The 26245-nt window shown below is 35.5% G+C and overlaps 1 protein-coding gene across 2 annotated transcripts in view; it reads right to left on the bottom strand.

The window, feature by feature from the left end:
* The window catches only part of PIGK (phosphatidylinositol glycan anchor biosynthesis class K), a 149756-nt gene that overhangs the window by 64009 nt on the left and 59502 nt on the right, over positions 1 to 26245 (bottom strand). The window contains exons 9-10 of one of the 2 annotated variants that reach the window (XM_023731188.1): positions 23619 to 23791; positions 21259 to 21448 (exon numbers count right to left, since the gene is read on the bottom strand). In XM_023731188.1, the coding sequence (XP_023586956.1) occupies positions 21412 to 21448; positions 23619 to 23791 (210 nt within the window). In that variant the 3' untranslated portion in view covers positions 21259 to 21411. Of the gene's footprint in view, positions 1 to 21258; positions 21449 to 23618; positions 23792 to 26245 lie in introns of those variants that run through there. The other variant, XM_004369073.3, reaches the window with a different exon arrangement.

Genomic DNA, 26245 nt, shown 5'->3' on the forward strand with positions numbered 1-26245 from the left:
AAGTGAGAATAGCAGCACAATTGGAAGAGCATAGTCGATGTCACTGAACTGTGCATGTAGAAATTTTTGAAATGATGTATCTTTGGCTATGTATATTTTCACCAAAAAAAAAAAGGGCGAGAAGGGAGGGGGTTGACATGTTGTGGGCTTGTTAACCAATGTCATAAAACAATATGTGTACCACCGATTCATGAGAAACTGTTCTGTAAGCCTTCACCTGAAGTACAATTAAAAAAAAAAAAGAAGAAGAAGAAGAAAAATAAATAAATAAATATCTTCCAGGCTACTTTTGTCTTCTGTACAAAAGATTTTCTAGATCAGGTGTTGGCAAAGTACAGTCTATAGGCCAAATCAGGACTGTCATCTGTTTCTGTATGGCTTGTGTACTATGAATGGTTTTTACATTTTTAAATGGTTGGAGAAAAATCAAAATAATAATAATATTTCAGGACACATGAAAATAATATTAAATTCAAATTTCAGTACCCATAAATAAATTATTATTGGAACACAGTCACTCCCTCTTGTGGATTATGTCTATGTCTGCTTTTGTGCTACAACAGCAGATTTGAGTATTTGTGACTGAGACCTTATGACCTGCAAAGCCTAAAATATTTACTATCTAATCCTTTACAGATAAAGTCTGTCAACTCCTGTTCTGGAATGTCTGAGTTGAAGTGGACTTGCTGGGTCATAACTTAATGCACATTTTAAATTTTGCAGTCCAAAGTGGTTGTATCAACTTATACTGCCACTATAAATGTATAAATTCCCATTTCCCTCCATCCTCACCACCTAGTTTTCTATAAGAAAGGGTATCATTGCTTTAATTTCCATCTCCCTTTTTAAAAACATCTTTAAATAATCAATGGACATGAGTCTTTCCTCTTTTCCAAACTATATTTCCTTTGCTAATTTTTCTTTCCTTTTTTTATCAATGTGCCAAGTTACTTACATAATCTGGCCAGAAATTCTTTGAAATACATATTACAAACAATTTCACCCAGAATTTCTCTTCTCTTTTAACTCTACCTTTTTAAAATTTTGACATAAATAAGATTTTAATTTTGTTGCAGTAAATTTGATCAAGCTCTTCTTTTATTAGTTGTTATTTGGGTAGGTAGCACGGCATCTTTCCCTACTAAATAATTAAAAAGATATTCTCCAGTATGTGTTTACGTTTAGATCTTTAATCCATTTGGAATTTGTTTTTATGTATGGTATGAAGGTGAAATTAATTTTATTTTTTCTCTGTGGCAAAACTGTTTCAACAATTTTTTTTTTTTTTTTTTGCTTGTCTATCTTTTTCTCCTTCTTTTGTAAAATCATATCTATTACATACAGATTAGCAAGATTCTTTTTTGGGGCCTTCTATGCTGTTGCACTGACTTATTTGTTTCTCTAATCTAAACCAGTATCATATTATTTTAATGACCACAACCCTAAAATATAAAGTCTTGGTGTCAGATAAAGCAAATTCCCCACCACCTCTGTCACCCACACGCCTTATTCATCTAAATGGCCTTGGCTCCCTAGTAGTCCACATGAATTTGATAATCAGCTAATTAAGTTTCATGAAAAAATCCTGGGAGACTAGGACACAGTACTGGTTAGGAGTGCAGATCTAGAATCAGACAACCAGCACCTCCACTTCTTAGTTGTGTCACCTTAGGCAAGTTACAAAATCTCTCTGTGCCTGTTTAAAAAAAAAAAAAAACAACAACCAAACCCATTGCCATCGAGTTGATTGACTCATGGTGGCCCCATGTGTTACAGACTAGAACTGCTCCACAGGGTTTTCTTGGCTGTAATCTTTATGGAAGCACATCACCAGGCCTTTTCTTTGAGGTGTCACTGGGTGGGTTTGAACCACCAACCTTTTTGTTAGTAGATGAGCTCGAACCATCTGTACCACCCAGGCACCTGCACCTGTAGTCATCCATAAAACGACTACAGACTCCCACAGTTGTTTTGAGGATTAAATGGCAAAAACAATGCAGCACTCGATGACGAACCGAAAAGTTGGCAGTTTGAACCCACCCAATGGCTCTGTGGGAAAAGGACCTAGTGATCTGCTTCCACAAAGATTACAGCCAAAAAAAACCCGATGAGGGCAGTTCTACTACGTCATGTGGGGTCACTACGAGTAGGAATTGACTCGACAGCACCTAACAAAAACAAGCACTGAATTTACAGATAATTTTGGGGATGTGATATTATAGTCTGTATAATATACAGCTAAGTTGGGGGACGTTCTTCCTATCCCTGAGTGTGGTGTCCCTCTCCATTTATTTAGGTGTACCTTTATGTCTGGAACCCTGGTGGTGTAGTGGTAAGAACTCGGCTGCTAACCAAAACATCAGCAGTTTGAATCCACCAGTCACTCCTTGGAAACCCTATGGGGCAGTTCTACACTGTCCTGTAGGGTTGCTATGAGTCAGAATTGACTCAATGGCAATGGGTTTTATGTCCTATGATTAATTTTATAATTTTCTCCACAAAGACAGTAAACATCTTTGTAAGATGTATACCTAGGTAGCTTATAGTTTTTGTTGCTTTTTCAAAAGGGATAATTTTTTTTCTACTATGTTTTCTAAGTGATACTATGCATTCTGTTTAATTTCATAGAATGATACTGTATCTGGAAATCTTGCTAAACTCTCTTATTAAACCTAATAATGGTAGATACTCTTAGATACTCTATTACATTATCCATTAAGAAAAAGGTAAAAGTTTGTCTCTTCCTGATTCTTACATCTCATATTTCTTTTGTCTTCCTGCATAGGTTGGGAATTCTTGCACAGTGATAAACAGAAGCAATCACAGCACACGTCTGTATCTCATCCCTGGCTTTCACTGAAATGCTTCTAAAGTTTTGCCCTAAAGTATAACATTTGCTACTGACTTTAGATACATGCATGGCTTTTACTAAGTTAAGGCAACTCCCTTATATTTCTAGTTTGCCAAGTCATGTTGCTATTGTTTTGTTTCATTTAATTAATGATTAATGAATTTTAATCAAATGTTTTCTTTGCACCTAGGGTTCTAAATCTGATCATTTCTGAGTTACAAAAAGAGCAAACTGGACACAGAGACACAGACAAGGGAGAAGAAGACAGACTACTGAAACAGATGCATCAACAAGGATTGCTGGCAGCTACTAGAGGCTAAAACAGACAAGGAAGAACCTTCCTCAAGAGCCACATCCTGAATTTGGACTTCTAGTCTCCTGAACTGTGAGAAAATAAATTTCTGTTCTTTAAAACCACCCACCTGTGGTATTTGTGTTACGGCAGGCAGCACTAAGTAACTGAGATAGTAGGCATTTGTTTTTTTATTCTGTTAGTAATAGTATATAAATGGTTTCTTCAATTTCATTTTTTTAATTGTTCTTTGAGAGTCGAGAGAAAAAAATTTCTTTTTTTATAATGACCTTTTATCCAGAACTTTACTATTTAATTTTAATATTTATTTATAGATTATTTTGAATTTTCTACATGCATTCATGTCGCCTGCAAACAAAACAGTTTCTTTCTTTCTAGTCCTCAGTATGTCTTATTTCCTTTGCTTGTCTTATTCTACTGGCTGTGACCTTCAATAAAATACTGAATAAAATCAGTAACATATTTTATTAAAAATGTATTCAAAATTCATAGAGGCTTCCTTTATAGCCCAGCATATGGTCAATTTTGGTAATAGTTCCATGTGTACTTGAAAATCATAACAATTTTGTTTTACTTGATTTTTTTCCCAGTCTCAGAGGAAAAGCTTTCAATCTTAAAGCATTAAGTATGTTGTTTACTGTAGGTTTTTTGAGGTACATTTTGTAAGAGAAAGGAAGTTCCTCATATTCCTAATTTGCAAAGAGTATTTTTACAGCATCTATGAGATGATCTTTTTTTTTTTTTTTTTTTACTTTTTCCCTTGTTAACCTGGGGAATTACACTGATTGACTTCCAAATATTAACTCCCCTTTTAATTCCTGGTTAAAAACAACAACAACAACAACACACAGTCATGGTAAATTATTGTTTTTTATATATAGTTAGTTACATTTGATAATATTTTGTTTAGGATGATTTTATCTATTTTAATAAGAGAGCTTGAAATGTAATGTACACTTCTGTAATGTCTTTCTTAGGTTTTGATATGAAGGTTATACTGACTGGATAAAAAGAGTTTGAAAGTGTTCCCTCTTTTGCTATCCTCTGAAAGAGTTTGTTTCTTTCTTCCTTAAATGTCTGGAAGAATTCACCAGAAAAGACAACTAGGCCTGTGGTGTAGTATGTATTTAGGTTTTAAATAAACAGGTTCAATTTTTTCAAAGATAACAGAGTATCCAGATTTTTATTTCTTCTGATTGTTTAGCAAAGTTGTATTTTTCAAAGAATTTGTTCATTTCATCTATATTGCCAAATGTATTGGCGTAAGTTTTTTCATGATAAACACATCTTTTTAATGTCTGTACACTTTATACATGTGTCTTTTTTTACTCTGATATTAGTAATATATGCTTTCTTCCCTTTTTTCTAGATCAGCCTTGCTAATGGTATATCAATATCAATCTTTTCAAAGAATGAACTTTTGGCTTTTATTTTCCCTATGCACATTTGTTTTCTATTACATTAATTTCTAATCATCATTATTTTCTTTCTACTACTTTCTTTGGGTTTGATTTGCCATTCTTTTTCCAACTTTGTGACCTTAAATAACTGATCTTCAGACTTTCTAATAAATGTACTTAAGTGATAAATTTCCCTCTAAATATTCATTTAGACATATTCCATGAGTTCTGATACAACTGTCATCATCATAATTCAGGCCAAAATATTTTCTAATTTCCATTATAATTTCTTCTTTGATCCCATGGCGTATTTAAGAATACTGTTTAAATTCCAGACAGTTGGTGATTTTCTATTTCTCTGTTACTGATTTCTAGCTTACTTCCATGCTGGTCATGATTTTGATCTTTCAAAATATATAGAAATCAATCTTTCAAAATTTATAGAGGCTTCCCTTATAGACCAGCACATGGTCAATTTTGGTAACAGTTCCATGTACACTTGAAAAGCACATCAATTTTGTTTTAATTGGGTGCAGTTTGATAATTGTGTTGGTTCTGATCTTACTGGGTTTTTTTTCTTTTTTTGGCTGTTACTTTGCTTTTTCTATTAATTATTGAGAGAGATATATGTAAGTTTAGGGGTGTAACTGTGGCACTATGAGTCAGAATCAACTCAGCAGCAATGGGTTTTGTTTTACGGTTGATTTGTGTATCATTTTAGTTCTCTGACTTTTTGCATTATATATTTTGCATTATATTATTGGGCACACACAAACGTAGAATTGTGGTATCTTCCAGGTAAATTGGCCTCTCTGGCATTATAAAGTATGCCTCTTTATCTCTAGTAATGTTTTCTGTTTTACAATTTACTTTGTCTAATATTAGTATTAGGTTTTTTTGGATTAAGTACATAATGTATCTTTCTCTATTCTTTTACTTTCAACCTTTCTATGTCCTTTTATTAAAGATGTCTCCTGTAAATAGCATATTTTTTGGTTTGGTTTTTAATTTAGTCTGCTTACCTTACTCTTTCAAATAGACTATTTGGTGCATTTATATTTAACATAATAACTGATATGACTTGACAGCAACTAACAACAACAATCCATTTTAAATTTGACCCATATAACCACTATGGATTTTTCCATTAGGCTCATCTATTTAAGGTTCTTTCATTTTTTCTCTTCTCTTGAAAAAATCAAATATTTCATTAATCCCTTTTTACTCTGTTAACTTGACAGTTGTAAATATTGTTACTATTATTTTAGTGGTTACCCTAGGCATTACAACACCCAACTTTGAACTGTTTGTCTAATAAAACCGATCATTTTGCCATTTCTCCAGTAACAGTAGAACTTTAGAACATTTTAGATTTACCCTCCCTGCCTTTTGCATTAGTTGTCATATATTTTAATTCTACAAATATTTTTAAATTCAACAAGAGATGGCCTTTTTAAAAATGTTTTGTCCCATCAGTAATCATTTATCTTAACTGAACAGAGGACTCAGCTTACCCATACCCAGACTTCTGACATACAGAAACTGTCAGATAGTAAATGGGTGTTGTTTTAAGCTGTAAAGTTTGTGGTAATTTGTTACACAGCAATAGAAAACTAATATTCTCGTAGTGGCTCATTTCCCAAAGAGTTTTCAATTTTAGATTGAGAGCACATATTTGACTCAACTTAATCTGTGCAGATCTTAAAACCCACTGTCGTCGAGTCAATTCCCACTCAAAGTGACCCTATAGTACAGAGTAGAACTGCCCCATAGGGTTTCTAAGGCTGAAATCTTTACGGAAGCAGACTGCCACATCTTTCTCCCAAGGAGCAGTTGGTGGGTTCGAACCACCAATCTTTTGGTTAGCAGCCAAGTGCTTTAACCACTGCACCACCAGGGCTCCTTCAAGATCCTAAAAAACCTCAAATGAGGGTGATTTCTCCATATAGAATTTGAGTTTCCTTCTGTCTTGCTTTGGGGTGCTATTAACCTAGTACCACTTCAACTTAATTTCTCAATTAAAAAATCTCATGGACCAAGAAGGAAATCATAAGCTTAAACCATGTCAGAGCTGGACTATGTTGACAGATCTCAGAGAAGGCTCCCCCATCCCCAAACCCATCCCTCTACCTGCAGGCAAATCAAATCAGAAAAGTTTCCATGTAGTTTCCTCTGCAGACTGTTAGATTTTGTCTCAGCCCATTCTGTAATTAATGGCAAAGCCTTGGAAGGATAATGGCTTTATGCAGAGATCTTAAGTCCAACTATCCACAAATGGACTCATAGCCTTTTCCTGTCCCTCACAAAGCCACCGTAACTCAAAACTCCAGGTTTTAGTATCATAAACATCACCTAGACAGCCTTGCTTCCATGTTCATTTACCACTTGAGTTTTAGCTCCTTATGTTTTTTTCCCCAAGAGATTTCCCTATTGTTGAGCAACATGGAACTTCCTATTGAGAGCCACTGTTGAGGAATGGGCGCTTACAAATACTTTCTTCCTCACAGATAAAGGCCAGAAGCAGGAAAAAGCACATGGCTTCTGGAAGACATACTTGGATCAAAGTTCAACTGGACACATCATAGGTTGGCTCCAGGAGAGAGGTTCCCCCACTGATACTCTCTATTTTAAGTCTAAACAGGCCTTGAAGTCCCTGCGTGATGCAAATGTTAACATAGCAGCTAACTGAAAGTTGGCAGTTTGAGTCCACCCAAAGGCACCTTGGAAGAAAGGCCCCACAAACTACTTCTGAAAAATCAGCCATTAAAAACCCTATGGAGAACAGTTCTACTCTGATGCACACAGAGTTGCCATGAGTTAGAATCAACTCAATGGCAACTGGTTAAGCAGGCCTTGCAAATGGAGAACAGAGTCTGAGTTTGTTGCCAACTGAGAAAGGAAGTTGAGTATCTTTAAGAAATACCAGCTGCTACCATCTAGAAACAGTGTGGTAAATTAAATCTTGTACAGTATAGCCTCTTCCACTAAATAAGGGGGCACCACCAGTTTTAGGTCAATCCAAAAAAAGCTGGCAGTGCCATTCATCAAACAATCTTGTTTGTCTCCACAAACCTACTTTCTTGGCAGCTGGGCTATGTATGTAAAAGTGCTTTTTTGGTAGTTTATAGAGGATCTGGGTATTTTATAACAGAGGAGTTTTTTCAGAAAAATCTAGTCAGCAACAATTCCGAAAGTGAAGTCAATTGATCGTTCTTTATTATTAACTTCAAACCGTCTAACTCGTTTAATTTTTTGTTCTGGAAAAAATAAAATGTTGTATCTCATTCTGAATAGTACAGGGTATTCTTTTATTGAGAAATGTTTCCTCCTAATGAAATTTCAATCTATGAATGCCAAAGGCCATTAAAGTCATGTTTTTACATCTAAGCAAAAAATAGAATTTCTCATATTCAGCGTCAACTTGTTGGTGACTTTCATATACTCTTTAGTACCAGAGGTTATCTAATTTCTGGATATTCAAGGATTACTGTACTGAATTTTCAAAGAATTACAAAGAAAAAAACTATTCTTAACACTAAAACCATACAAGATATACTTTAATCATTTTCTATGGTTTAGAAGATATGTATTACAGTGTTTCAGTGTACTAGAGAAAAATCATTATGAACATCAATTACATTTTAAAATATAAGTTAAAGCCTTCCCTTTATTAGATATAAGATTTTAAATGTATACATCATGTTTCCTTAAAAACAATTATAATAGTTACAATCCTTCTCTTGCAGGCAACAGAAACTAATTCTGGCTTAACTAAACTCAAAAGAAAATTTATGGGAAGGATAGAGAGCACTCAGAATTCACTGAAAGGCTAAAGAACCAAACAATGAATTGGCACAGGAATCAGCAAATAAAAACTATTCAACTTCACTTCAGGGCACCACGTTTGAAATGAAAGAACCACATCCATCTTTTTGCCATTTTATAGCATTTCATTCCAGATTTAAAATCCTTGGGGCAAGGATCCAAATGACTTGTCTTTGGTCACACGCCTACCACTTAGGAAAGAAGAACCGAGCGACCTCCAACTCACAGGAATTGAGATCAGAGAAGGGATGGGGTAATATACCAAAGATAATTGGGGCTCTAAGTTATACGAAGAGGAAGGAAGAAATCAGGCCTATTCTTTCACCTTAGAATCTCAAAATAGTAAAACATGAATATTCAGAAATTAGAAATCTCTGGTACGAAAGAGTACAGGAAAGTCACCAACAAGTTGACAATGAATATGAGAAATCCTACTTTTTTCCTTAGATATAAAAACATAACTTGACTTTACTGGCCTTTGGCATTCATAGTTTGAAATTTCATCAGGAGGAAACATTTCTCAATAAAATAATACCCTGTAATACTCAGCCCATCAATTCAGTTCATCTGTATTGAACCACCTCATAGCAGACACTGCACTAAGGATACATGGTTCCTGACATTGAATACTCCCCTATTTCTAGAATTTAAATTTCTTACCTTCCTTTGTTACTGAATCCAGAGATTCTATCTCTACTCTCCCCCCGACCCCCAGCTCCACTTCTCCCAAAAGTTCTCAGAGCAATACTTTGAGGGTGGCATCTGTAAGCCAGAGATTGCCTGTGCTTGTAATTTATGATCTCATCATATAGTTCATTATTATCTGCCTTAGTGCCATAAAGCAAAAGTACAAAAGATTGTCTTAAAGCATACAATCCTTGAAACATCCAACAGAATTCTAGCACACCATGTTCCTACTATACCTACCTCTCAACATACTACTATTTATATATACACCATTGGTATAAAGAAATAAACATTTTAAAAGCTTGTTATACTAATTTTAAAAGAACCTAGTTTAAACTGCCCATCAGGTATCTCTCAATCTCTGACTGGCAATGCAGTTCAGGAGTGCCATTGGGTAGCCAAGCAAACTAGGTCTACTACTACTCATAGCATGGTGCAAGGTAATTCTCAGCCAGCACCCACACTCAGCAACCATGGGACATGTTCAGGTATTCTGAGATCATGCCCTATAACTCTTGTATTTCATTCATTTTTTTCTTTTTTTACTTCTTGGTGAAATCGTAACTGGAAAATATTAATTAACATTGTTGAGGCTGATATCAGATAAACAAACAGACAAAGGTTCTCAATACTAAAGTCAAAAATGAAGTTGATGAATCTTATAGAAAAAGGCATTCTATACCAGTATCAGCGGCACGCTTCCCTTAGTGATGGTACTGTCAGAATAATGGGACAATCTCATCAAATTAAAGAAAGTGCAAAATCTGGAATGTCACAGAGTATGACAAGAACTTTGTATACATGAATTCCAGAAAGGGCACAGACAGAGAATAACGTAGGTAGTCAATGCTGGTAGATCAATGTCACTGCAGCTCAAATGAAAACTGTCAACAAATTTTTATTTCATGAAGAAACATAATATGTTTCTCTTTTTCACATAAATATTTAATTACCATTTATATTAGTACAACAGGCCAAAATCAAACATGATTTTTTTCTCAGTCTGTTTTTTCCTTTATTTTTATGAAAAAATTAATTTTGAAATAAGCATTTTTAATAATCTGTCACATTGCAGAAATTTATCTATTACACTGAGAAAAATATACTTTAAACAATATTTATTTTATCAATTTAACGAAGGCTCACATGAATGACTTTAGTTTCAATTTTTAGGTACAGTTTGGTTTTATTAAAAATAATTTTATCATGAAATTTCAAATTATCAATTAACCCTAAGAAAAATCATACTTTTCTTAAAAAAAAAAAAAAAAAAAGTTAACAGCTGTGTTCCCACATTGGTATCAAACATAACAGATATCTCTAGCAAAGATTTCAGGTCCCTGTCCCTTACCAAGTTCACTTTTTCTCCACAATAAAACCTACAGATAATTGAAAGCTAATACTATGGATGTCAGAATGAGTATTCTAAAGACTGATAAGTTACAATAACGAATCCCTACAAGACAATAATTAGTAAAATAAAAACTTTAGTAAGCAGAATCCTGAAACAGAATTCTTAAAAAATCAACTACACAGGTAAGTATGAGAATGCCAGGCTAAAAATAATTCCTGTCAAAATGGGTCACGTGTGGCATGGCTGATAAAAAATGCAGACAAAGCTATATTAATGGAGCTACAGTATACCATATAAAAACAGTAATACTCCAACTATATGTCTTGCACTAGAAGAAAGGCACCAGTATCACTGTGATCAGTCTTAGATGACACACATATAAAAGTATGCTTATTTTATATACGCTATCCACAATCTTCACAAAACTCTGAAGATAGAGAGTATGTCACCATTTACAGATAAAATATGTGAGTTTCAGAGAGATTAATTAATGTGCCTAAAGACACAAAGAAAGTAAACCAAAATTTGAATCCAAATCCATTCATCTCCGTGCACTTTCTACTATACCAGGCTGCCTCAGAGGTTCCCTTTAGCAATGTAGCAACACCAGCAACCAAAGAATGCTCAAAGATCAGGTAATAAAGCATATAATGATTTCAACAAAAATGGTAATTTCTGAAATGGTATTACAGATTTATATTGTCTCTTGCTTTACCTAACAGTTACAATTCTAAAGTGTTATATGAACATCAGTCTTTTAATAATTGAATGCAGTTTTTCCCACTGATACATTATAAATAAAAATTGATTTATCTTTATTACTAGTTAATCATAAATAATTCTCACACATATATCTTAAGATTTTTTTTGACCCTTCAATTTCTTGGTCAAGTATTTAATAATATGCAAACGAGTATCTAAAAATATGATAGAAGAGCAATAATTCAAAAGGATCTTGCATTTACCTATTTTATAGCCCAAATTCCACATTCTTAGGTGTCTTAAAGCAGAAAAACTTGCATATAGAGAGAAACTTTTACCATTTTTTTAAACTGGCAATTAAATATCAAAAAGTCTTTTCTTTCTGTGACCGGCAGAAACAAATATAATGATTTATTTAAAGGTACAATCTACCTCAATCTCCAGCGTTTTAAAAAATTAGCTTGTTCAGTACGTACAAATATATATACTACTACTGCCATCTTCTGGTAAAACATGATTTCCCAATTTTTTATACTACTTCCACAAATGAAAAACCTCCAAGTACGAAATAACTAGTTGTTGTTAGTTGCCATCAAGTCGATTCCAACTTATGGCAATCCAGTGTGGGCAGAGTAGAACTGATCCATAGCGTTTTCAAGGCTGTGCCCTTCTGGAAGCAGGCTGCCAGGTCTGCCTTCTAAGGCACCTCTAGATGGGTTGGAACCACCAACCTTTCAGTTAGTAGTCAAGTGCTTAACTGTGCCACCCAAGTAACCCCCAGTAAAGTTTTTAATCCCTAGGATTTAATCTCTAGTAAATAGAATTCTTTTCCCCCATAGAAAAATTTATACATGCATTGTTAAGTGACTCTAATTGCTCTCCCCATACTGTGACAGCACACTCCTCCTTTCCACACCTGATTCCCAATGTCCATTCAACCAGCTCCTAACCCTCTCTGCTTTCCCATCTCACCTCCGGACAGAAGCTGTCCATTAAGTCTCTTGTATCTACTTGAGCTAAGACGCACACTCCTCGTAAGTATCACTTTATGTCCCACAGTCCAGTCCAATCCCTGTCTGAAGAGTTGGCCTTGGAAATTGTTTTAGTTCTAGGCCGACAGAGAATCCGGGGCCATGCTTTCCGGGGTTCCTCCAGTCTCAGTCAGACCATTAAGTCTGGTCTTCTTACTAGAATTTAAGTTCTGCACCCCACCTTTCGCCTGCTCCATCTGGGACTCTCTGTTGTGTTCCCTGTCAGAGCAGTCATTGGTGGTAGCTGGGCCCCATCTAGTACTTCTGGTCTCAAGCTGATGAAGTCTCTGGTTTATGTGGACCTTTCTGCCTCTTGGGCTAATACTTTCCTTGTGTCTTTGGGGTTCTTCATTCTCCTTTACTCCAGGTGGTTGGGACCAATTGATGCATCTTAGATGGCTGCTTGCAAGCTTTTAAGACCCCAGACACCACTCACCAAAGTAGAATGCAGAACATTTTCTTAATAAGCGTTGTTATGCCAAATGACCTAGATGTCTTCTGAAAGCATGGTCCCCAGACCCCCACCCCTGCTACTCTGTCTCTCGAAGTGTTTGATTGTATTCAGGACAATTCTTAGCTTTGGTTTAGTCCAGTTGTGCTGACTTCCCCTCTAGTAGGTGCCATCCTTCCCTTCACCTAAGATAATTCTTATCTACTATCTAGTTAGTAAATAACCCTCACTCCTCCCTCCACACCCTCATAACCATCAAAGAATGTTTTCTTCTGTGTTTAAACCTTTTCTTGAGTTCTTATAACAGTGGCCTTATACAATATTTATCCTTCTGTGACTGACTAAATTCACTCAGCATAATGACCTCCAGCTTCCTCCATGTTATAAGATGTTTCACAGCTTCATCATTGTTCTTTACCGTTGCACAGTATTCCATTGTGTGGATATACCATAATTTGTTTATCCATTCGTCCACTGATGGGCACCTAGGTTGTTTCCATCTTTTTGTTATTGTGAACAGTGCTGCAATGAACATGGGTGTCCATATATCTATTCGTGTGACGGCTCTTATTTCTCTAGGACATAGTCCAAGGAGCAGGATAGCTGGATCGTATGGTACTTATAGTTCTAGCTTTTTAAGGAAGCGACAAATCGATTTCCAAAGTGGTTGTACCATTTTACATTCCCACCAACTGTGTATAAGTGTTCCAGTCTCTCCAGCATTTATTATTTTGTATTTTTTGGATTAAAGCTAGCCTTGTTGGGGTGAGATGGTATCTCATTGTTTTGATGTGCATTTCTCTAATGGCTGATGATCATGAGCATTTCTTCATGTGTCTGTTAGCCATCTGAATATCTTCTTTGGCAAAGTGCCTGTTCATATCCTTTGACTATTTTTTAATTGGGTTATTTGACTTCTTGGTGTTGAGGTTTTGCAGCATCTTGTAGATTTTAGAGATTAGACACTGATTGGATTTGTCATAGCCCAAAATTTTTTCCCAGTCTGTAGGCTGTCTTTTGACTCTTTTGGTGAAGTCTTTTGATGAGCATAAGTGTTTGATTTTTAGGAGCTCCCATTTATCTAGTCTCTCCTCTGGTGTTTGTGCATTGTTACTTACGGTTCCTATTGTGTTTATGCCATGTATTAGGGCTCCTAGCATTGTCCCTATTTGTTCTTCCATGATCTTTATCATTTTTTATTTTATATTTAAGTCTTTGATCCATTTTGAGTTAGTTTTTGTGCATGGTGTGAGATATGGGTCTTGTTTCAGTTTTTTGCAGATGGACATCCAGTTATGCCAGCACCATTTGTTAAACACACTGTCTTTTCCCCAACTAACAGACTTTGGGCCTTTGTCAAATATCAGTTGCTCATAGGTGGATGAATTTACGTCTGGATTCTCAATTCTGTTCCATTGGTCTATGTATCTGTTGTTGTACCGGTACCAGGCTGTTTTGACTACCGTGGCGGTATAATAGGTTCTAAAATCAGGTAGCGTGAGGCCTCCCACTTTGTTCCTCTTCTTGAGTAATGCTTTACTTATTCAGGGCCTCTTCCTTTTCCATATGAAGTTGGTGATTTGTTTCTCCATCTCAGTAAAAAAGGCCAGTGGAATTTGGATCGGGATTGCATTGTATCTGTAAATCACTTTGGGTAGAATTGACATTTTCACAATGTTGAGTCTACCTACCCACGAGCAAGGTATGTTTTTCCACTTATGCAGATCTCTTTTGGTTTTTTGCAGTAGTGTCTTTTAGTTTTCATTGTATAGGTCTTTTACGCCTCTGGTTAGATTTATTCCTAAGTATTTTACCTTCTTGGGGGCTACTGTAAATGGTATTGATTTGGTGATTTCCTCTGGGAAGTTCTCTTCGTTGGTGTAAAGGAATCCAACTGATTTTTGTATGTTCACCTTGTATCTGAAACTTTGCTGAAATCTCCTATTAGTTCCAGTAGTTTTCTTGTGGAGTCTTTGGGGTTTTCTGTGTATAAGATTATATCATCTGTAAATAGAGATAGTTTGACTTCTACCCTACCCATTTGGATGCCCTTTATTTCTTTTTCTAGCCTAACTGCTCTGGCTAGGACCGCCAGCACAATGTTGAATAAGAGTGGTAATAAAGGGCATCCTTGTCTGGTTCCTATTCTCAAGGGGAATGCTTTCAAAGTCTCCATTTAGGATGATGTTGGTTGTTGGCTTTGTATAAATGCCCTTAATTATACTGAGGAAAAATCTCCAGTAAACAGGATTAAAATCACAATGAGATATTACTACACACCCAGTAGAATGACTAAAATCAATAAATATAGTTATAAAACATAAAATTTTAGTAATTTATATTCACAGAGGTTTTATTTATATAAAGGGATATAATACTATATTCTGCTTTACTATTTATAATACTGATTTTTTAAAAGTCAAAAGGCAATTCAATGGATGTTTCTGTTAATTGTAGATAGTGAAATAAATTGTAAAAAACAGAAAACAAACAGCTGCCCACAAAATAATCAACTTGTTATTTTGAAACTACACTATAAGAACTTTATGTGTATGCCATATAACAGAATGGATAATTTAATTTTCAATTTTGGAGTCTTTATAATTCAAATGAATCACATCTAACTATGCTTTGAAATTTCACTTTTATGAGCTCCTGAATAACTGAAGTGACAAACAGCTGTAAATAACAATAAAAAAAATCACCAAATAAGATGCTTAAGATAACACAAAATAATACTGATGAGTAAATTCATCACTTTGAAAAATATATGTACTATGTTGAAAAGTTGGGGAGAAACCCTGTCAACTGTTATTTGAGCCATTTAAGTGAATCTTTGGTCTATAAACTTTCATAATACTATTAATTTACTATAAGCAATTTCTAGTGAATTGCTTAATCACAAAGTTTCATGTTCCTCACAATCTATTTTGCCTAACTCCCAAACAGATGTTTCTACTATATATGTACACTTAAGTTTTGATTTAATTTTGTAGTAAACACAGAGACTAGAATTCAGATGTTTAATGATAAAATAAATACTATAGCAGGCCCTTTGCATTTCCATGTAAAAAAAGCTGCTAGAGTTTTGATTGGGATTAGGTTGATCAACTACCAGAATCAGTAAGATCCCATACAGAGTAAACATACAGAAATCAACTGTACTTCTATACTTTAGCAACAAACAATTAGAAGATATTTTTAAATAGCATCTAACAACAAAAAATACTTTGGAATAAGTTTAATGAAAAGAGTGGAATACATCCACACTAAACCCATTCCGACTCATAGCGACCCTACAGGAAAAAGTAGAACTGCCCCTTAGGGTTTCCAAGGAGCAACTGGTGGATTTGAACTGCCGACCTTTTGGTTAACATCCAAACTCTTTACCACTGGGCCACCAGGGCTCCACATCCACACTAGAAACTCTAAAACACTGCAGAGAGATATTACAGTAGACCTAAATAAATGTAGAGATATGTTCATGGATTGGAGGACTCAATATTGTTAAAACGTCCATAACACCCAAATTGGTATATAGAGTCAACCAAATCCCAACCAAAATTCCAGCAGGCTTGTTTCAGGGGTTGAAAACTAATTCTAAAACTTATACTGAAACTCAGAGGACCCAGAATAGTAAAAACAAAATTGAAAAACAAGTTTGGAGGACTTAAACAACCTGATTTCAAGACTTACTTTAAAGCAACAATAATGAAGATAGTAAGATACTGATGTAAAGATATATATATATAGCTCAATGCAATAGAACAGAGTTCAGAAATAGACCCACACATATATGGTCATGGGATTTTTGACAAAGGCACCAATGTAATTCAACGTGGAATGAATAATCTTTTCAACAAATGGTACTGGAAGAGGTAGATATCCATACAGGAAAAAAATGAAACTCAACCCCTACCTTACATCATAGTCAAGAATTAATTCAAAATGATCCACAGACCTAGAAAACAGACCATAAAAGCTAAAACTATACAACTTTTAGAAGAAAACACAGTAGAAAATTTTTGTGACCCTGAGTTAGGCAAAGATCTCTTGCACAAACAGTACAAATCATAAAAGAAAAAAATATATAAATGGACTTCAACATTAAACCTTCTACTCTCCAAAAGACAGCATAAGGAAAATGAAAGGCAAGCTACACACTGAGAAAAAAACATTTGCAATACATATATCTGATAAAGAACTTGTATCCAGGACATATACAGATGCTGTATTCAGTAGGAAGATAATTCAATTTTTAAAAAATAAGCAGAAGAGTTGAAGACATCATGAAAAACATACAAATGACTAATAAGCACATGAAACAATGATCAACATCCTTAGTCACCAGGTATATGCAAATTAAAATCACAATGAGATAGTATACACCTACTAGAATTATTAAAGTTAAAAAGACAATATCAAGTGCTGTCAAGGATGTAGAGCAGCTAAAACTTTCATATATTACTGGTAGGAATGCAAAATGGTACAGTCACTTTGGAAAATAGTTTCGAAGTTTCTTATAAAGTTAAACATGAACTTACCAAATGACAACATGGAGGAATCTCAAATGCGTTATGCTCAGGAAAGAAGCAAGATTCAAAAGGATATAAAACTGTATGATGCCATTTACATGACATTTTGGAAAAGGCAAAACCATGGGGACAGTGGTTTCTAGGGATAAGGTGGGGGCTGACTAAAAAGGGGCATGATGGAATTTCCTGTGGTGATGGATTGGCATGGTAATTATACAACTGTATGCATTTATAAAAACTCACAGAACTGTATACTAAAAAGGGTGATTTTATTTTAAGTTATACCTCAGTTTAAAAAAATGAACTACAGCTACACACGCACAGAAAAACAGAAGTGAATCCCACAAACATAATAATACCAAAAGAAGCAAAACACATACTGTATAAGTACACTTATTATAAAATTCAAAAAAATGGGCAAAACTATAGTGTTTTAGCGATACATGCTTAGGTGATAAAATCTAAAACAAAAAGCAAAAACGAAAATTCCATAAAAGTTGGGACAGTGGTTAATTTTGAGGAGTAGGAAGAGGGTAGAGACTGAAAACAGACATAAAGGGGATTCTGGTATACCAGCATTGTTATATTTCTTCTTCTAGCGGTTACATGAGTGCTCACTTTGTGATAATTCATTGAGCTATCATCTGTATTTTGTATCCTTTCCCATATGTGTGATATGAAAACTGATTAATTTTTAAAGAAAGCAAGCCAAGTAGCTCAAGATAAATTATAAAAGAATAAAACAAGAATATAAATAAATGATAATAGTCTACATTCAAAAAAACTATTATTTCTTTTCTTTTCTTCTTTTCCTTTACTTAAGATACTTCACATTAAAAGAAGTGTGTGATTCAAAATATTAAAAAGCGAATGGGGCATAAAGATTCATTAATAAGGACAGGTCTTTCAAATACAAAATTTAAACCAAACAAGTAAAATTTGACTGGCATCATTAGGCTCAGGTATTTAAAGCGGGAAGGGTGGGAACAGTTTTTATTCTTCCAAAGTTTATCTCAGATAAATATTCTCTTCTTGCACAATGTTCATATCATAAAAATTTCAATAATCAGCAATAAAATTTAGATGGTAAGAAGAAAGAAATCAGTATCTTTTGGGTACCCACTATGCCGTAGGCACTGTCTTAGCTCTTATGTATTATCATTATCTCGAGTTATAGAAGAAGAAATCTGTTAAATCCTAAGAGATCCCAGAATAGTTAAGAACTCAGTGGCTAACCGAAAGTTTGGCAGCTTGAACCCACACAGTGGCTCCATGGTAGAAAGACCTGGTGATCTGCTTTCCATAAAGTTTACAGCCAAGAAAACCCTATGTGACAGAAGCAGTTCTACCCTGTCACATGAGGTCACTATGAGTCAAAACAGACTCGACAGCACCTAACAACAATAACAAACTAAGATTTAGAGAAGTTACATGATTAACCTAAGATCTCAGAGCCCAGAAATGACAGAACCGGAATTTAATTCCTGAACTTTCTCTAAAGTTTATGATAAATAACCACTATGTCATTTTTGTGCAAGTCACAAAATTGATTGTATAAAGGGTATCTATCTCCTGCTAACTAACAATGGCATAAAAATAGTTTGCTTCACTATTCAGCAGGGGTGCAAGTAAGCAATGTGATAAGCTATACAGATGCTATTATCATGTGAATTTAATGGGACAGGTTTAATGATTTTATATGATTGGTATAGCCAATTAGAAATGAAAATAGAGACTTCTTGATCATACATACTGTACTCATGGCTCATTGTATCCCTGACACTCTCCTGTACACAATCAGAAATGGAACCACAAAGCACCACTCTATCTACAAGTTATCTTCTGAAGTACACAAGATACTTAAGAAGAGGAAAACAGTTTCCTGTCAACCACTCAAAGGGTAAAAATCCACCAAGGTACTAGGCAAGTCGAGTTTATATAAGGGACCGACAGGCCTCTTAGTTATCAGAGAAGACTTCCAAAGGGAAATCTCTCATGCAAGAGTCCATACTCCAACTCATCCACTCATCCAAGCCTTTCTGCCTTGAGGTTGGAAAAGATAGCTGGAAATCATTATCCTGGACCTCAACTCAAAATAACCTATCCAGTGATAAACAACTAGCATTGAAATTATTTTTATTTAATTAGTATATAGCCTACATCTACAACCTGCAAAGTTCCCTGGGTGGCATAAGTGGTTTGTGATCAGCTGCCAACCCAAGGGCTGGTGATCTGAACTCATCCAGCAGCTATGCAGAAGATAGGCCTGCTGAACTGCTTCTGTAAAGATTAGAGCCAAGAAAACCCTATGGAGTAGTTCTACCCTGTAACACATGGCGTCACCATGAGTTGGAGGCCAACTCAATGGCAGCCAGCAATAACCTGAAAAGTATATCTATACATCAGTGACACCAAATCATCAGTCCCAGGATTAGTGCTGGGCTGGCTGTAGAACACTCACCTAGAGAACTTGCTAAAAATAACCCGTCTCCAGGGTTCACCCTAGGAGATTCAGATCCAATGGGTCTGGGGTTGGCCCTACAGATATGTATTTTTAAATGCCTAAATTGATCCAGACAATCTACTATCTTTATGAAAGACCATTTAAGGCAAAGATTATGACACAGGTTTTATAAGTACAAAATTATTGCATATGCACATTCAAAAAAGTATTCATTCTCAAAACAGTAATCAATGGATGATTTATCAGCTATCAAAACATTCAAACTCTTAAGAAAAAATGGACAAAAAATGTAAAAACTAAGACTTTTGGAGTAACAAATGACAGCTGTTGTTGTTGTTTGGTGCCATCAAGTCGGTTCCGACTCATAGCGACTCTACATACAACAGAACGAAACACTGCCCGATTCTGCGTTATCTTCACAATCGTTGCAATGCTTGAGCCCATCGTCACAGCCACTTTGTCAATCCACCCCATTGAGAGGATTTCTCTTTTTCGTTGACCCTTTACTTTACCAAGCATGATGTCTTTCTCCAGGGACTGATCCCTCCCAATAACACGTCCAAAGTACGTGAGAGGTAGTCTCACCATTCTCGCTTCTGAGGAGCATTCTGGTTGTAGTTCTTCCAAGACAGATTTGTTCGTTCTTTTGGGAGTCCATGGTATATTCAATATTCTTCGCCAACGCCATAATTTCAAAGTATCAATTCTTCTTTGTTCTTCCTTATTCATTGTCCAGCTTTTCAATGCATATGAGGCAACTGAAAACGCCACGGCTTGGGTCAGGTGTACCTTAGTCTTCAAGGTGACAGCTTTGCTTTTCAACACTTTAAAGAAGTCTTTTGCAGCAGATATGCCCAATGCCATGCATCTTTTGATTTCTTGACTGCTGCTTCCATGGGTGTTGATCATGGATCCAAGTAAAATGAGATCCCTGACAACTTAAATCTTTTCTCCGTTTATCATGATGTTGCTTATTGGTCCAGTTGTGAGAATTTCTGTTTTCTTTATGTTGAGGTGTAATCCATACTGAAGGCTGAGGTCTTTGATCTTCATCAGTCAGTGTTTCAAGTCCTCTTCACTTTTAGCAAGCAAGGTTGTGTCATCTACATAACACAGGCTGGTAATGAGTCTTCCTCCAATCCTGATGCCCCTTTCTTCTTTATATAGTCCAGCTTCTCAGATTATTTGCTCAGCATACAGATTGAATAAGTATGGTGAAAGGATACAACCCTGATACACACCTTTCCTGACTTTAAACCATGCAGTATCCCCTTGCTCTGTTCAAACAACTGTCCCTTGATCTATGTACAGCACAATTAAGTGTTCTGGAATTCCCATTCTTTGCAATTTTATCCATAATTTGTTACGATCCACACAGTTGAATGCCTTTGCACAGTCAATAAAACACAGGGAAACTTCTTTCTGGTATCCTCTGCTTTCAGCCAGGATCCATCTAATATCAGCAATGATATCCCTGGTTCCACATCCTCTTCTGAATCCAGCTTGAATTTCTGGCAGTTCCCTGTTGATATACTGCTGCAGTCGCTTTTGAATGATCTTCAGCAAAATTTTACTTGCATGTGATATTAATGATATTGTTCAATAATTTCCACATTCGGTTGGATCACCTTTCTTGGGAATAGGCATAAATATGGACCTCTTCCAGTCGGTTGGTCAGGTAGCTATCTTCCAAATTTCTTGGCCTTTGTACTCTTTGGTATAAACGTATTAGAGCAAAATTCTTAGATGAAATGGAAAATATACAAAAGCAAATAATGGCAGGTCTTGTGAGTCATTCTTAAGCAGGAAAATTTTTTTTATCCCATAGGGTAAACCTGGAGTTCAAAATACAATTTTTTTTAAATCATAAAACAAAAACCTTTCAAAATCTAAAAACACAGGCAAGCAGAGGATAGGAATTATAAATAAAATCTGTAAGGGTCAAGCATCAAATTTCCTGCTAAACTCACAAGTTTTAAAGTGCTAAATTGACTCAACAGCACCTAACAACAACAAAGACTGCCTGAAGAGAGAACGAATTTCTGTATAACAAAAATTATAAGAACAAAAAATTCATAGTTAGAACAAAGTGCCTAAATTTAAAGCCTAAAGTAAAAGTTACAGTAGGTAAATTTTTGCTTAATCAACCAGGATAAAAACTGAGGATTTAGAGTCCATGTTATCATAGATTCCATTTTTTCTTGGGCAATGCCTACAGAATTTACACTTCTACATTTTATAACACTAAATGTGCCAATATTTTTAATTCACCAGCTGGAAGCTATTTTTCCCTATACAATAAGGACACAAAACTGGTCATCTGTGTAAAAGGTATGTTGACATGGAATTATTACGAGATTCTAGAAAGCCTAACTCTTTGAGGAGGGCAGGCTGTTTATTTACCTGCATACTCATCCAAAGTAGACCTATGTGTACTCCTATAAAGTAGTTTCAAAAGGAATTAAATAAACCAAGCTTATTACAACGAGTCCTTATATAATCTCATCTGCTCTTGCAAATAAATTAACAGTTAACAAGACATATGCCTAAACAAAGTGTTGTTACACACTATATGACTGTACCCTACTCAATATCTAGGTTTTAAGAAACATATTAAGAACAATTTGAATTTCATATAGCTCCTCCAGTCAATTTTATGAACTAAAGTTATCCATCATATTTGATTTCAGTCTAGTGTACTCTAGGATACAAAACATGAAACATGGACAATCTAAACCAACAGACTGCCTTCTTTTCCTACTATATATAGAATATCTTAAAAAGTACAACTGCCAATTTTAATAACAATGACCAATACACTGTTTTTAACCAATGATTTTTTAACCCAAGATTTGAAAAAAAATACATATACATTCTATCCTGTAATTTCCTTAATAAAATAGTTTTCTTGTGATATCTGATCACTCCTGAATATACTTTTCTCTAAATAAACTTCTGCCTGCCGTTCATCTTTGCATATAAATAGCACCTACACATATTTTCTAGCATTCAGGTAAAAATTCCTGGACCAGGTTGGGAATTTAATTCTCATAAATTAACTGCATAAAAGTATACCAGTAATTATGAAACCATCTCATAAATAGCAACATCCTTAATAAAATTTACTATAAACACTAGAGGGTGCTCTAATTCAACAGTGGTTGGTTATCTGGCTTTGAAGCTTAAGATAATTTTCTCCTCAAACTAAAGATAAATTAAGACAATCTTCAGCACCAACAATCTTCGCTTTCAAACTAAAACAGGGAGATAATTTAAGTGCCAAAATGACATTCTTAAGAGCATATAACAAAGCTTAGAATTTTACTGAATTCACCAACCACCCAGACTACAGGAACCAAAATAAGTGGCAGTTAGCAGGCTAATCAGATTGCTGGAGCTCAGGGAAATTCTAAACATGGAAGCATTATATTACACTTTGAAGTATGTATTCGGCATCTACATTCTTTTAGAACTCACCTCCCCCTTTCATGTTTGTCTGCTTTGCATGTGCCAGATTCCTAGGGCCTTTATTACACCCTAAATACCCAGCTGCCAACTTCGCTATTCAACGCCCCATTACTTAACAGCTTCTACTGCAGTAGGTGACAGTACACATACACCTGTTAATGAGTACAAATGGATTGAAATGTTCACATACTTGCACTTTCATAAAGATCTTCTGAACCATTACATATACTTCCACTGACAGAAAAGTAAGGCTATGAGACAGCCAGTTATGAAGTCAGGTCTTTTTAGCAAGCCTTAAATCATACCACTACAAGCATTGTATTTTGGAACTCCAATATAATTGTAATCACGATCGTGGCTTCCCACTGATAATTACAATTTTTGCCCATATATCTGAAAAGCACAGGGCCTACATAAAGTGAAATGTGTAATTTCATTTACAAACACCAACTTTCATCTCTTAATATCAGGCTTCATCAAATTTTATAAATTGTGAGACTAGAGTATTCCACTCAAATAATAATTTAAGATGTATACCTGTCTTCCATAATTTCTGAATCCAGTTGCAAACTAATAGTCTCTGTTGTAATTTCCACCTTCCGTACACTTCCAAAGAAATCAGTTATCAGGACGTTTTTAGGATCCCTCTGAAAAAGATCAGTGCGATGTCCAGGAGTAGATACGCACAGACTTTTGGGACATACCTGAAACTGAAAAACATATACATAAATAATAAATATACACCTACATATATTAAACCAATGATACAACACAGTAGACTGTAGTGTACTTTTAAGGCTCTTCCAACTTAAAGAAGCTAATAGTTCTAAAGATTAAAGTTTTATTATTATTGTAATGCTTGACATTCTAAGAAAGCTATGCAGACGTTATAACAGTAATAAAAGGGAAGCTGGCCATGTAGGGCAAAAACATTCACTTTCTTACACAAACACCAGAAGATAAGCTAGATAAATGGGATTTCCTAGAATTTAAACATTTATGCTCATCAAAAGACTTCACCAAGAGTAAAAAAAGAAGCCACAGACTAGGAAAAAATTTTTCACTGTGAGAAATCTGACAAAGGCCTAATCTCTAAAACCTGCAGGAAAATCCAACACCTCTACAACAAAAAGACAAATAATCCAATTAAAAAATGGGCAAAGGAAATGAACAGACACTTCACCAAAGAAGACATTCAAGCAGCTAACAGACACATGAGGAAATGCTCGCAATCACTAGCCATTAGAGAAATGCAAATCAAAACTACAATGAGATACCATCTCACCCCAACATTACTGGTACAAATTTAAAAAAAAAAAAAACAGAATATAACAAAACAAAGTAACAAAAGGCTGCAGGGACATTGGAACTCTTATGCACTGCTGGTAGGAATGCAAAATGGTACAACCATTTTGGAAAACGATACTACGGCGCTTCCTAAAAAAGCTAGAAATAGAAATACCATATGATCCAGCAATCTCACTCCTAGGAATATATCCTAGAGAAATAAGAGCCGTCATATGAATAGACATATGCACACCATGTTCACTGCAGCATTATCCATGATAGCAAAAAGACTGAAACAACCTAGGTGCCCATTAACAGATGAATGGATAAAAAAACTATGGTACATACACACAATGGAATACTATGCAATGATAAAGAACAATGATGAATCTGCAAAGCACCTCACAACATGGATGAATCTGGAGGGCATTATGCTTAGTGAAATAGGTCAATCACAAAAGGACAAATATTGTATGAGACTACTACTATAAAAATTGATGAAAAGGTTTACACAAAATAAGAAATAATCTTTGATGGTTACAAGGGAGGAGAGGAGTGGGAGGGAAAAACACTAAACAGACAATAGATAAGTAATAACTTTGGTAAAGGGTAAGACAGTACACAATACTGGGGAAGCCAGCAGAACTTGTTCAAGGCAAGGTCATGGAAGCTCCACAGACACATCATCCAAACTCCCTAAGGGACCAAATTTCTGGGCTGAGGGCTCTGGGGACTATGGTCTTGGGGAACATCTAGCTCAACTGGCATAACATAGTTTATAAAGAAAACATTCTACATTCTACTTTGGTGAGTAACATCTGGAGTCTTAAAAGCTTGTGAGCAGCCTAGATACTCCACTGGTCTCACCCCTTCTGGAGCAAAGGATATAGAAGAAAACCAAAGACACAAGGGAAAGATTAGTCCAAAGGAATAATGGGCCACAACTACCACAGCCTCCACCAGACTGAGTCCCACACAACTAGATGGTACCCAGCTACTACCACCAACTGCTCTGACAGGGATCACAATAGAGGGTCCCAGTCAGACCTGTAAAAAAATGTAGAACAAAATTCTAACTTACACAAAAAAGACCAGACTTACTGATCTGACTGAGACTGGAGAAACCCCAGCAGTATGGTCCCTAGACACCCTTATAGCTCAGCAATGAAGTCACTCCTGAGGTCCACCCTTCAGTCAAAGATTAGACAGCCCCATAAAACAAAATGAGACTAAAGGGACACAACAGCCCAAGGGCAAGGATGAGAAGGTAGGAGGGGACAGGAAAGCTGCTAATGGGGAACTCAGGGTCCAGAAGGGGAGAATGTTGACATGTAGTGAGTTTGGCAACCAATGTCACAAAACAATATGTGTATTAATTGTTTAATGAGAAAACTGTTTGCTCTGTAAACCTTCATCTAAAGTACAATTAAAAAAAAAAAGAAAACGTTCACTTTCTTGAATCATATGCTACAAAATATATATTGAACTCTTAATTCATGGTGAAATCAAACAGCACTATAACAAAAGAATAGCCTTTTTTTCTACATCTATATCCATCTCAGTGGGGTGCTCTACCAGAGTGGTTTTCAAACACTTTGTAATCATGACTTACCATTCAAACTTTTCAATCAAATAAAATATTACTTAGTAGCCCAGTATGCTAAAAAAAAAAAAAGGTGAAGTGAGCTGCTCTGGATTACAGGAAGTTGACGCACAGCCTCTCCACTAGATATTCCCCTTGATCTCCTGCTGTGAGCCTATGTAAACTGTTTTAAAAATCAAATAACTTCCAGGGGACCTCATACCATCTAGAAAGCAGTGCAGGGAGCAGAGCAGGTCCTTTGGACAGGGGTCACTGGGCCGAGAAGCTCCTAGTC

Source organism: Trichechus manatus, unplaced genomic scaffold (assembly GCF_000243295.1).
Source record: "Trichechus manatus latirostris isolate Lorelei unplaced genomic scaffold, TriManLat1.0 scaffold00003, whole genome shotgun sequence".
Taxonomy (NCBI): Eukaryota; Metazoa; Chordata; class Mammalia; order Sirenia; family Trichechidae; genus Trichechus; species Trichechus manatus.